Raw genomic sequence first — 14,417 nt, forward strand, 5'->3', positions numbered from 1 at the left:
CAAGATACTGTTACCTTGGGTTTCAGTTACAGCATCCCCCTACATTTTAATCAGTACATAACTTGCCCCTGCCCTGCAAACTCCACATACTGCTAAATCCCGCTCAGAGTCTCCTTGATGCTGCAGGAATACCTCAGCCATCCAGCACTTGAACTGTTTTATGACTTCCCTTCCCACATGTAGGGGACATAACCCTCAGTCTACATGTAGGATCCTTTCTTCCCTGAAGCCTCAGAATGTTTAAGTGCATTGCAAAGCTGGTGGAAAGAAAGAGGAAGTCATGTTATTTAGATCTATCCAATGATAAGGACAAAAGGAACTACCAAAAAGAAGCCCATTAAAATCTTAAAACATCAATTATGCTTAAATCCATGAGTTCATAATGGCGCGCGCGCGCGCACACACACACACACACACACACACACACACACACAAAACCCCTAATTAATTGCCATTGGAGGATGTTAATGAACCAACCCATTATTTTAAAAACTGGTAAATACAGGGGAAGAATCAAGCATTCATCCTGGTTTTTCTATATGAATTCTACCATTGTTGATGAAGGAAACTTTCTCTTTATAGAAGTTTTCCAGCTGATAGAAGAGGAAGGGAAGACAGAATTAGAATATCGCCATTTTTCAATTAATGCACCATTGAATTAATTGACTATCGACAGCTACTAACATCACCAAGAGAGAGGCAAACTGACATCACGTGCTTCCTGACAGAGGGATACGCCACCACCTGTGAAGCACTTTTGCCAAAAACAATTGAACCTGAGTCAATTAAAGCCTCTAAAATCAACTGCCAATTTACAGGAAATACAGAGTACAGAGGAACATGTTAAACCTTACTATGGGGACATAAGTGGTAAAAGACAGACTGTGAGAAATTTTACAGATAAACAACTGGGTTTGTTTTTTTTTTTCTAGCAAGTTGCAAAATCATATTAAGAATGATAAAACCCAAAAAAAAAGGTTATGTTATTTAAAGTTATTTATTAAAGATTATTTATTTAGAGGGAGAACCTCTAGGTTAAAACAGACTTAGAAACCAAAGCATCCACGTATAATGTGTGGGTCTGGTCTGAGTCCCAATTCAAACTATAATAAAAATAAAACAAAGAAGAAAAAAATCTTCTTTATGATAAGTATGAGATAAGCATACACGGAAGCTTAAACTGGATATTTCATGCTATACCCAGTTCCATGGATAAACACTGCATGTTTCATGATATTAAGGCATTTTCACTAAGTTTCATACACACTAATGGTATCATGAATATTTCCAGAATCCCCCTGTTTTTAGAGGTACATGCTATTTTACACACGAAATGACATGGTTTTGATATCTCAGATTTTTGAAGTCTGGGATTTTGCTTCGAAATACGGGTGTGCCATGTGGAAAGATGATGGAGATGTAGAAGAAACCAAACTGGCATGGGTTATTATAATAACGGTTCAAGCTGAGTGGTGGGTACGTGGGTACACTGTGTACTCTATATTTATATCTATTAAAACTATTTCATAATAAAAGGTTTTTACAAATCTTCCTCCTGGCCACAAGGAGGGGGAAGGAAGAAAGACAGAGGAAGCTAACACTTCCAAAGCCCTGACCCACTGTGTGCCAGGTGCTGAGTTAGGCAGCCGCCGATAGGATAGAGGCTTCCAGAAGAGAGGTCACCAATGCAGATGCCTAACAGGTCCAGAGACAAACTTGACAAGCATGATGGTAAGTAACAATAGACATGCCATCCATCTTCAGGAGACCAGGGGGAGTGGGGCAAGGGCGAGTGCGTGCTCTGTCCAGAGGAAGTGGTTTCTACACACGGACAGCCTTGATTTTGACTCCTGGTAGCCGCTGTGCAGGACGAGGGGCCCCGGGCAGCCAGATCCTAGGACTTTCCAAGGAAAGCCGGAAATCTGTATTTTTATGTGCAATCTCCTGGTTTTTAAACACTGGCATCTAATCCAAATATTTTTTTAAATACTGTGTGAGCCAAACAAAATACCTACAGGCTAAATGCAGCCCCTTGGAACACCAGTTGGCCACCCCTGTTCCAAGTACTGAAGCAGACCACAACTCAATCCATCTGTGAGAAGTGGAGAAGGCGCGCATTAATCACCTTGGGGTCAATTCTTTTTTAGGCATCTCATAAAGCTGAGAATTCAAAAGGTTCCAGCAACTTCCAGAAATCTACAAGAAGCAGCTGCGGGATATTTCGAAGGCATCCTCCACATCGTTGGCTTCTGCAACCGAACCTCCACTCTGTCCAAAGATTTGGAAACTAGCCACCAGGGAGTGTCCTTTCAACTTTCCTGGGATGGTGGAGCTAACAGGCTTCAGACGAAACCCCTTTGGTGGTGTGCAGAAGGCCCGCGATTTCAGTCTAAACCGCCTGCCACAGACACTCCCATCATAAAATCCAGTTGGGGTGCCCAACACTCTTTGTAAAATGACCAGGGAGCCGTCCACCTTGGTTGCCTGGCCACGGATCTGATTTCATGGCAGTTTAAAGGGATGAGGCAGCTGTCACCCTGAAACCCGAAAGATTGGGAGCTGAGGAGGTAAACAGACTCCTTCAACTTCAACCCTCTTGCCTTTGACTTCACCCAGAGAGCGACTCCCACATCCTGGATGGACAAAACAGGCCTCCACCGGCCTTTCTAAATGCCATCTCAACTTAACCAGATCCTCGGGTCAATAACAAATTAAAGAGGTGTCAAGAATGCGATGGAGAAGAACCAGAGAAATAGTTTCTTCATTCCCCAAGAACAAACCCCCTCGTTTTTTTCTGAACAGGTAGAAAGTAAGAGAAAATGGGTGGTAAAGTTAAATAGGTCCAGGGCAAGAAAAGAGTCCAGAACTATACTCAAAGTTGACACCAGGCAAAATGCACCCAATTCTCAATTCTATGGAATGAAGTGAAACCAGGAATATTTCATAAAAGAAGGTGTTATGTTTTGTTTTGTTTTTTTCCTGGAAAAATCAAGTTTCACTATTTATCCAAAATGGGTTTATTGATGGGGGAAAAGATAGGGAGTACGGAGAAAAATTTAGTATTAAAATAACATCTGATTCCTAGCCTCCAATAACTAACTTGCTTTTTCAATTTTACCTTTCTAGGGAGAGAAAAAATTTACAGCAAGAGCTGATATTGCGAAGTGAGGTATTTTTTAATACAAAAATTCTGGATTATCTTGGGTTATGGTCTGGGGTGAGCAAAGATTCATTGCGATTTATAATCCTGCACCCAGGTGCTACCTCGTCCCGAACAAGCAAAGTCTCCGGCATGCCCAGCTCACTTGCTAAGGGAGGCAGTGTCAGCACGTCTGCGCCCTGTGCTAGTAAGAATGAAAGTATAGAAGGGCCTTTTAAAAAGGTTTGGATGCTGACCTACCCGCAAATCTTGGTTAACGGGTCACAGTATGTCTTCACAAGGGTATTCACTTGTCACCACAAGAGCGTAGCCTCATTTGGAGGTGGAAATCAAATACAGCACAAATGACTCAGAACAGTTAAAAACACAAGTTCTGGTGGATGACTTCAGGGCCATCGGATGACCCCGAATGATGTCTCTCTTGGTCCTGTTCATTGGGCCCCGTCTGTTCTTTGTGGGTCAGGTGCTGCTCTGGAATGCGGGCTGCGTGGACAGCAAGTCTGAGAACGGACTTTCTAGTAGTTTGCTAACTTCTGACCTCCAAATGCAAGAGTACATTCCATTGGAAACATCTGTTTTGCAGAATTTAAAAAGATGGTCGAGCATTTATGGGTCTGAAGTCATCTGGAAGGTGGTTTGTTACATTTACATAAGCCAGGGATGCAAAGTACCCAGCACTTGGGATAAAAGGGCAGCTAAGTGGCACAGCTAGAAATTGAGGTTCTTACAAGGCAGAGAAACACCAAGAGAGGCAAAATAAAGACGCTTCTAGGGACAGCTACCTACATGATGTTTACTGTTCTGGAAGAGGGACAGGACCTGCTCCTGGCTCAGTGAAGTGGTCTTCAAACAGTAGCTCTTGCAAATTCCGTGGGCTGGTCTCTGGGCAAGTAGTTTTCCAAATTTGGGAATTTTCTAGTGAGACTCTGAATATCCTTTGCTGAATTAACAAGAAGTAGCCTAGCAGGGTAGTAAGGCCAGTGTCAGGGCTCTTCAAAGCCCAACTCCCTGCTTAGTACTAGTAAGTGTCTTCATCTGTTCAGGCTGCTATAACAAAAGAGTCACTGGGTGGCTTATAAACAACAAATATTTATTTCTCACAGTTCTGAAGGATGGGAATTCCACGATCAAGGTGTCACTTCTTCATATGACCTTCTCACCATAACCTCACTTGGCAGAAGTGAGCTAGGGGACTCTGCATGGTCTTTTATAAGGTCACCAATCTCACTCATGAGGGCTTTGTCCTCAAGACCTAAACACCTCCCAAAGGCTCTGCCTCCAAATACCATCACACTGGGGATTCAATTTCAACATATGAAATTTTGAAGGCGGGGGTGGGGGAAAACAAGCATTCAAGCCATAGCAACGGCCCAGAATCGATATTGATGATGATGATGTTGGTAGCAGAGATTGGGGAGGAAAAGTATTGGGTCGTCGGAAAAGTCATGATGCATTTTTGCAACGACAAACAGAAAAAATACGTCGTGACTTTTCCGACAACCCAATACATTTACACCTGTTGAGCACGTACCATGCATGCCAGGTCTTGGTCAAAGGGCTTTCCTTATGAGGATGCTCCCTTGTCTATTCTTACAATAACCATAAGTTGGGGCCATTATCATAAGTGACCGGCCCCAGGTCACAAAAGAGTGAAGCGCTGAAGCCAGATGGAAAGTTAAGCAGGACAATCCCAGACACTCGACACCCAACAGACTCCGCATCAAGCCTGGACCCTCGAACCTGCCATCCCATTCCTGAAAACTGGCCCCTGACATACCTGGCCATTCACCAAGTGACAGATGTACAAGTGCTACTTGTGATAGCAAGAGATACCCAAGTCCTCACCCATGGGGGACCTGTGTGAGTGTCATGCTATCTTTCGTACAAGGAAAAGGGAAAACAATAATATATATGTTTGCATCTCTACAATGTGCATTCCCAAGGAAGATAAAGTTCCCCCACCACCCAAAGGGGTGAAAAATCTGACATATTAACATGGTTTGTGGCCTTGCAAAGGACCATGGGTACATAAACAGATATATAGTAGATCTATGGGATTGACATTTCAGTGGGGGCAGTGATCAGGAAAAAAATTGACTAAAAAGGAGTCTGAGTGGGCTGGGTGGCAAAAATGAAAAGAAAAGAAAAAGACTGAGAAATGCAAGGCAAAAAAAAAAAGGAATCTGGGAAGGCAGGGCAGAAATGGTAACAAGAATTCACTGGATATCTTTTTATATTGTTGCATTCTTTTGGCCACGTGAACGTATTGCTTACAGAAAATGTAAGTATTTGTCAATGGACTTTGCAAAGAATGCTAAAAAGCCCTCAGGGGCCTGAGATTCGTTAGTACCCACTAAAGGCAGCATTGTGAGTTGAACTTGGCATCGGTGGGGTTTTGGAACATCACACAGCCCCAATGAGGATGCCCGAATCTGTCTCTTCAGGTGCTCACAGCCTCCAGGCCGCTCAGCAAGGCAGCCATTTTGCTTGATTCTCATCAGAAGAGAGAATCCCTGAGTGTCACTTGCTAGTGGCACCAATCCCCAGGGAGGCTGCCAGGAGGCTTGCCACACGGAGCCAACGTGGCAGCTGGGCACATGAGAACCAGCCAGGCGGTCTGTGGGCTTTGCATGCCTCGCCAAACAGGAGCTGTTTGGTCACAGACTTGCCGTGGGCACCGAGTAGCCCCAATTAAAGATTCCTGACCTGCTGAACAAAGCCATGCCAGTCACAGAATGCTTTTTCCTCCTCGGTGCCTTTCCCGCCGCCTTAGCACCACAGGGTGCAGCCCCGTCCATTCCGCCCTGGCCTGTTTCTCGTGCACTGGCACATCCAGCGTCTGGGTAAAGATCTGCCGTAGCACAACTAGCAGAGTTTGAGCCACTGGGCCACACTCCACCAGGGGAGCACAGCAGGGGACACACTAACTGGAGTTCCCAGCTGTCCCTGGGTGGAGGGCATCATCTCCCTTGTGGAAGGAACCGTGGGCCCGTGCCCTTCTGCCCACATGGAAGAGACAGAGCATGAACATGAGCAATCCCCATCTGCAAAGACCAGAAGGCCCAACTTTTGGTTCCGCTATACAGATATGTTTTAAAATTTTGAACCATGTCCTACAAGCAGTCAAGTCCATTAAACTCATAAACAAATCACAATAGCAGCCAACCTTCCTCAAGGACTGCCTTGTGCCAAGCGCTGTCCTACGCGGATGATGTGCAAGAGCTCGTTTCATTCTCACCGCAGCCCGCGAGGGAGGAGCTAGAAGCATCTCCACACTACGGATGGGGAAACGGAGGCACAGCAAAGCTAGTACCTTGCCCAAGGTCACAAGGAAGTGGTGGAACTGACACTTAACGCTCATGTCTTATGGAGTCATGGTGAGTAATGAGAACTGAGGCAAGAGGACGATGAGAACAAGACCCAACAGCAAAAGAGCAGGCAGTGGCCCAGGCTGGTACAGTGCACACGCTGTGTGCAGTGGGCTGAACCTCTGCTGTGTGTTGCCCACCCCCAGCCCCCACCCCTGCAAGGCAGTCACCGGTGGAGATCCCAGGTGGTGTGGCCAGCTCTTCCCAACGTGCCCGGAGGCTCTTCCAAGGGTAGAGAGAAAGCCCTTCGCTATCGCCTGCCCTCCATGGGTGAGCTCAGCAGTGTTCATTTTAACCTGCCGGGTTCCTTCACTGGCGACCCGGAAGGGAAACCTGGGGTTGTTTGGGCCCTGAGGTGAACAGAACATCCGTACGGCTTCTTTGCTGCCTGAAAACCAGTCCCTGTGAGTCACAGATCAGTTCCGTTTCTGGGGCCTTTTCCTACTTGCTTTTCACATAGAGTATTTTTGTCAAATAAAAATGTCGAAAGTCTTTAAAGCGGCCAACATAAAGGCAAACCTGGAGAAGGCAGCAGCAGAAGCCCGAAGGGAAGCAAGGCTATCACGGGCATCATGATTCTCATTAAGGGAACAACTATTCATTGTGGAACGTCGTTTAGGAGCCTACGTCCTTGGCTGGCAACTCCAACTTCAGATCTTAATGCATTTTCGGCAGTTTGAGTATCTGAGCAGGAGATATAGTTTTCATGGGCCCAGAGAGGTTAGGTGGGCGGGAGTCAGAGCAGCTCATACCCACACAGTTTGCTGCCACTTGGGTCTGCTGCCCGCATCCCCCGTCACTAGGCCCATTCCTGGAGGATGGTCTCCAAGGTCAGAGGATATACAATGCACTACACTTAAAACTACTTCACAGGACTCCTGTGCACGGCTGTGGGCATAAAAACTGGTACAACCACTTTGGGAACAGGACCTGGCAAGGGCTCCGCTCCTGACCTTCTGTGTGGGCACCAAACGAAGAGTTCAAGAACGCTCACAGAAGTCTTATTCATAAAACTGGATACAACCCACATGTCTGTCAACAGCAACATGGACACAGACATTGTAGGCTGTTCCCTCAATGGACTAATCCACGACAACAAAATGAATGGACCTCAACTCTAGCCAACAATATTGCCGGGTCTCACAGCTTATGGCTGACACAAAAGAGTCCCCTGTGTGACGTCTCTCTGGGCATAAAAGCAAAAATGAATCTCTGAGTTTAGAAGGCAGGACGGTGGCCACCTCCAGGGAGTGGGTGGGAGGGAACCTGTGGGGGTGCTTCTGGGGTGCTAACAAGATTCTATGTCATGCGTGGTCCAGGTGGTAATTACATGGGTGACCCCACTGGTGGAATTCGGAGTACACTATTTATTTCTGAATGTGCACATATTTCAATATTTAAATATATAGAAAAATATTCAAATTTGTTCAATGTATATCCATGAAGAAGTTTGTATGAGGACTAAAGAAGCAGGTTCAAGAACAGATTGATGTGTGCTCTTCCTACATGTATGAACACACACACACACACCCCACCTGCTGTCCTTACGAGCCATTGGCAGAGGCTCTGGCCATGACCGAGACCACATCCTTTCACCCCAAGACATTTCCACGACAGCATCAAGGATGTCCCTTGAGCCCCAGGCCTTATCCTGTCCCTGGGTCCTCTGGTCTGTGGCTGAGTCTTGAGGCTGCCAGTGTAGGCTCGCTACCCTAAGAGCCTGTGGTGAGATGGCCCGATGACCTGAGAACTCCCACTTCCTTGGAGAACGTGGCACCAACAGCCCCTGGCAGGAGTCCCACCAAGTCCCGTGTCCCCCAGCGCTTCTCCCACTTGCCTGAACCCGGCACAGCACAAACTGTACCTGCTCGATACAGGCACCCTGGGCGGTCAAAGGTGCAGCTGCCCTTTGTTCTAAGCAACAGAAGTGGCCAGAACTACTTGTGAGCTGATCACAGTTTGGCAAGTCCAGTTACATTTTAAATAACCACACGCGTGGAAAGACGCACCGCCCCCAGTAAAACGCTCCGCCCCTGCTCACACTGCTGCCGCGGGACTCACATTCTTCGCACCTGGCTTTGTCTAAAATGGAGTGAACCCCTTGCTTCCCAACTCCTGCCTCCCTGCAGTCCACTTTCCAAATGCAGCCAGCGTGATCTTTGAAAAGGTAAATCAGAGCGCACAGCACCGCTGCCAAAAACCCGCCAACACTAGCCCGCCCCTCTGACCTCACAGCCTCTACCACCTGCTGTTCCCTCCCCCTGAAACACCCTTCCCTCAGATCTTCCCGAAGCCCACCTCCTCAGAGCGGCCTCTCTGTGTGCTTGGTCTGAGGGGGCTGACGCCACTCTATCCAGCCACACTCCAGCTCCGAACCTCGAACCTCTTGTAATTTCCCTCATGGCTTATAATCACCATCTGAAAGATGCTGAGTTATTACCTTACATGCTGATGTCTAGCTCTACCAAAAAAAAAGACTACCCCACGAGAGCAAGGATCTCGCTTGACTTGTTCACCAGTGTATCCCTGAGTCCAAGAACAAGGCCGGGCACCGAGAATGCAACCAGTAAATACCTGTGGGTGAGAGAGAGGGAGGTTGCGGGGGGAGGGAAAGAGGGAGGACTAAGGAAAGGGAGGAGAGAAGGGAAGGGGGGAAGAATTGGTTCGCAGAATCACGCAACTGCTGGGAGCTGTTGGTGTTTTCCAGGTACAACCAGCGTCAACTAGTCACAGGAGGGGACGAGGGCGCAGAGGGGAAAAAAAACGAGTGAGTGTGCAGAGCATCCATCTCAGAACTTGGAGAAAGTGCCTGCTTAGGGGCGGGCGGGGGAGCCTAAGGAGAGAGCGGAGTGAGGACGCATTTCGCCCTGGAATATCACTTATTTTGCTAGTTCGAAAAAGAGGCTGTTTGAAAATGTATCAAGCCCTTGGAGTGGAGAACAGTAGAAGCTGCATTCTGGAGTTCCAAGAAAAAAAAAAACAAAAACGGGGCCCAGACAGTGTCTGTGTGCAGGAATGCAGTTTGGGACGAGGAGAGAAAGGGGAAAAACAGAAGGAACACGGCAGCCAGGTGGTACGCCCAGACAAGACACGCTGGGTCATTCGCAAAGGGTCAGGAAACAATAACCAAACACTGGGGCCCCCCAGGATCTCAGTGAGTAACGTGACCACCTTCTAGGGTGACTTGTGTGCATCTGGACCGCAGCCGCTGATGACCCCTTCCTTTGCCATCTGGGGACCTGCGCTGGACCCTCGAAACACTAATCCCAACTCTCACGAAGTTTCCAAGGAAAGTCTACTCTGCCCAAGTCCGAAGGCACATAAATGGAACCCCCACATAAGTGAGAAGTACCCCCATGCTGGAAGCACGTTCTCCTGGAGCATGTGCAGCCAGATACGTATTTTGTGGGGGAGACCCCCCCTCTGAGTAATCAATGGAAGGGACAGGAAAGGATCTTAAAAACCTAGGATGTCTCCCAACCAGACTAGGAAAATGACCCAGGGATTCCTGGTTTACGTGTCAGCAACAAACACAAAACAAAGTAAGCAGTCCGAATCCCTATCCATCAAGCCAACAGTGGAATCTGAGAATGTCCCATGGGTGCCTGAAGGCCCGGGAGAGAGATCTGAAATTTCAGCAGCTAGGGGACAAAACTGCCCCCACCTCTTCTTAGTAGCTACAGGATGGTACAGCTTGGGGCTTACCACAGGGCACAGCCAGCCACATGGGAACCTCCCCATCAGAGGGTCCTGGGCTGGGCAGAGCCTTGGGGACAGTGCCAGTCAAGCACTGAATGTCTAGCCACCAGAAGCAACAGTGTTGCCTCTTGGGAGCCACATGGGGAGAAATTATTCCACTGCTCTGTCGCACTCTGACTCCAGGAACGTGAAGCCCAAGAACTGTGAAGTCTGAACGTGACATATGGGGTGGGGCAGTCTTAGGCTTCACACTCGGACATTCCTTCATGGTCTTTCTCCCAAATGTTGGGGGAGCCGGGTTCCAGACCTGCGGTGGTGTGCAGCTCCAGGGCTCCCTTCACAGAGGGTGCAACACAATGTCAACAGCAGCCCCCAGAGTTGTACACCCTCTTGTCTGGGATCGAGTAATTTTGGAAAGTGCCACATGCCCCATCTTAGAGATTTAGAATATCCACTAGTGCAGTAAAGGCTCTGAGAAGTCCCACAGTACACCGTTTTTTAAAAACTTCATTTAACCAAGTTTTTTCGGCTGTTTTAAGCCATGGAACCCTCACTTCAGAGAATACCTCCTACAATCCCATGGAACTGGGCTTGTCCAGAACGTTCTTAAGGAAAGGCTCTACCAAAAGAAGCGATTTCACCACACGCAGGTCTCAAAGACATACTTAGGGCCGACTCTCGTCACTGACCTGCCAGGAGCTCGCTCTCACCATGGCTTTGAACCTACCTATGTTCAAAAAGACACTTAGGAGGCCCGAAAGGGTCTTCATTCTCAGCTGCTTTCTCCATAACTTAGGCTTCTGTGAAAACAGGAGGCGCCTCTGTGGGTCTGGGGCTGTGAGGCACACACAAAGTTGACTCCTGACCACCTCAGGCCCACCTGGATACTGATGGGTCGTGGAGAGCCAAGGCACAGACTAACTCCTGCTCCCTATCCCAGGCACTTGCCATTCACCTTTAATGTAGGATGATGGACAGGTGGGAGGGGCCAGCACATTCCTCGTTCTGGAGGCTGAACCAACACCCGACACAGAGTCCTCTGGGGAAAGTTACCTGCCCCTCTTTGGGCACTCATTTATTTATAAAGCACCTCAGCCCTGATACATCTCCCAAGCGTGCACTTGGAGAGCGGTCCAATTACAGCCACATTTCATGTATCCATTCACAGTGGGCATTCCACATCAGCTGAACTTTCTACACAATCTTCTCCTTTCAAATAGGTACCAAAAAGTTTATCTTAACCATTTTGGGTGTGAATTGTTCAGGAATGGATTGCACATGGATCTCCCTTTTAAACCGAGCCTGGGGACCCTAAATTGACCTGTGTTTGATTATTCAGGATTAGACAAATCCATTATTAATGCAGCAAGAACCCGAAGCCAACCTGGTAAGGTACGTGGGTGACCCTACACTAAGTGGCCCTAGTGATCTTTGCCTGGTGCATTTGGGGGAAGCTTTTGATAGAATGTTTTACTAGAGAGAAAATGTGGAAACTGCTAGAACACACAGTAGTACCCCCAAGATAACCCAGGCCATCAAAACTCTGCATAAAGTAAAAGTCAATAGTCTCTGAGTTAAGCACCAAAGGATTCCTGCCACTCAAGTGTCTGATGGTTAGCACCTGGCCTTTGTGATAGCTCGTGGCCATTTTAGAGCTTTGTGCCTTATTTCCTACTCCTTGGCTGAGTTCCTGAGAGTAAATTTTCCTCATCAATCGAGGTTTCAGGATATATCCGATGCTACTGCTTATAAAGTGCGAGGCTGGAGCTGTGGATGGCAGCCAGCCGTGTAGGTTTCCCTTCTCCCATTAAGAAACTCAAACCACCTGTTTTCTTTTTTCTGGCGCCCCCAGGGGGAGGCGGCTCTGTCTGCCCCACCCATCCCTCAGTGCTTCAGCTATACCTGGCTGATCCCAGGTGAGTCCTGCCAAGACCAGATCACAGACCAATGTCACACACATAGCCACTCCAACAAGACTACCCTCCAGCTGGGCCCCCCTGACAATACACTCGGGCACCTACAGACTCACACAAAGCCGCCTCTGCCCAACCACCCCATCAGCTGGGCTCACCACAACGGAAGCCCACTGTTTCCCTCCCATCAATGTGCTTCTCTGTTCTGCTAGCACATGGCAGAGAGATGCCTGCAGCCTGCCTGCAAGCCCCCCATTCATGCTCCCTTCTCATAGAGCCAATTTACAATGAGCTTTCTCCTTCACTTTTCTCCATACTCCCCACCCCCAGATACACAAAAGAGGGCTATAAAGTGGGGATTTCTTTTTTCTCTACAGGAATAAAAGGTTAGCTTTCCTTCCTTTCTGTTTTCCTACCCTTGGGCTAAATTTGGCAAATGGAAAGCGAGTGGAAGCAGTTAAACTGACCCAGTTCATGACCCAGGGGACACTCGTGTGGCCAGAATTGCCCTCATTTGCTCTTTCTCTTATGATGGTTGTAAGGGGGCATCTGAAAACTCTTGCCACCCATCCCAACAGCCCTGCTGGGAAATGATTCATGCACAGATCTGAGTGAGGCCTTAAAGCTTATCTCACTCAACCCCCTTAAATGAAAGAGGGGACACTGAGGCCCAAAGAGGTGAAGGAAGTTACCCAGGCCATACAGTGAACTTCCTTCGGGCACAGTTCTTATGGGCAATAAGAAAAGCGAGCATCTTACCGTCATCCAGGTAGGTCTGATCCAAGTTCTGCTCCTGCTTAATTGTCACTCCCGTGGGTAATGCTTCTTTTTGGTCACTGACCGGGGGTCCGTTTTTGGCGGCTCTTTGGCTTGTGGCATTCTGCTGCTGAATGACTGTGGGGTAGGACCCCGGGCTCAGCCTCTGACCTTGATTGACAGGGGGCGGGCCAGGCCTGGAGGTTCCGGGTGCGAAATTCTCGCAGTACATGATGTGCTGGAATTCTTGGTGGCTTCCACAGCGCAGCTGCTGGTTGGTGGGCGAGTAGTGGATCACCGGAGAGGCCTGCTGGTTGGCCGGAGAGGAATGGAGTAGGGCAGAGCTCTGGCCCTGGGAGCCGGCATGCACCAGCACGGAGCGGTGGGCGTCCGCGAGGGACAGAGGCGTGGCCATGAGGGCCGGCTGCTGGTAGCCCAGTAGGCTGGGGCTCAAGCTCTTGCTGCGCTGGTACAGGACGGCCGCTGGGTTCTGCTGCTGGTAGCGGGCGTCGGGGGACGAGAGCCCTGAGCGGAATTGCTGGCAGGGAGCCATGGTGGCCACGAGGCAGGAGGGGGACTCAGCCACCATAGGGTGCTGTGGGTAGTAAGGCTGGGTCCCCAGGTTCCCGTGGATGGGATTGCAGATCAAGGCGGGGTCATATTCATCACTGGGCTCTGTCTTGATGGCTGGGACTGCGAGAAGAGACAAAGCACAGAGGTGCACCATCCTCAGTGAGCCGCGGACGTGCGCAGAGGATTAGCGGACAGCGGCTGGGAACAAGGCCTTGGGAGTCCACATGGGTGGGATCAAACAGTGGGATTCTGTCACTTATTAGCCTTGGGCAAGAGGCTCCCTGTACAATTGTCTTAGGTCAGAAATCTAACCCTGGGCTATGATCTTGAACTATATAGGTCTTTTACAATAGTGCAAAGGTGTCTGGAAAGTTTCTCTCAGCCCTGGCCCGTGTGCAGCCTTGATCCCCAGGAGGAAAGCTCAGGAAAGAATGCTTGATTTAAAATTATGCCTCCTCCATCCTCTGCCCTAGCAGTTCCCATCCCCCTACCTTGCTCATTGTCCTTCATAATACATATTATCACCACCTGAAATATTCTATATATTTTATGTGCCTGTTTACCCAAAGACCCCACTAGAATGTCAGCTTCTCAAAGGAAGGATTTTTTTCTTTTTTTTGGTCTGTTTGGTTCAATGCTGGGTCCCCAGCACCTAAAATACTGCCTAGAACTTAACTGGCACTGAGGTATTTTCTGGACAAGGGATGACCAAACGGTGATAGTTCCCTCCTTCATTCTGTCGTACTTTGGGGGAATGAAACCTACTGGCTTGGGCCTCAGTTTCCCCACCTGTTACTTGGCAGTAATAAGCACCCTTACCCTACGGGGTACCATGTTGGGAGAATTAAATAAGATGCATGTGCAAAGTACTCAGCACAATGACTGACATACAGTAAGTGCTCCGTGCTTGCTTTTGTTGCTATTATCTTACTATTGTCACTACTATGA

At 48.5% G+C, this 14,417-nt stretch overlaps 1 protein-coding gene across 1 annotated transcript in view; it reads right to left on the reverse strand.

Annotated features, from left to right (window-relative positions):
* NFATC2 (nuclear factor of activated T cells 2) overlaps positions 1-14,417 on the reverse strand; it is a 138,947-nt gene that overhangs the window by 24,536 nt on the left and 99,994 nt on the right. The window contains exon 9 of the mRNA XM_019640921.1: positions 12,900-13,589. Within this exon, the coding sequence (XP_019496466.1) occupies positions 12,900-13,589 (690 nt within the window). The remainder of the gene's footprint in view (positions 1-12,899; positions 13,590-14,417) is intronic.

This window comes from Hipposideros armiger, unplaced genomic scaffold (genome assembly GCF_001890085.2).
Source record: "Hipposideros armiger isolate ML-2016 unplaced genomic scaffold, ASM189008v1 scaffold_54, whole genome shotgun sequence".
In the NCBI taxonomy this organism is placed as follows: domain Eukaryota; kingdom Metazoa; phylum Chordata; class Mammalia; order Chiroptera; family Hipposideridae; genus Hipposideros; species Hipposideros armiger.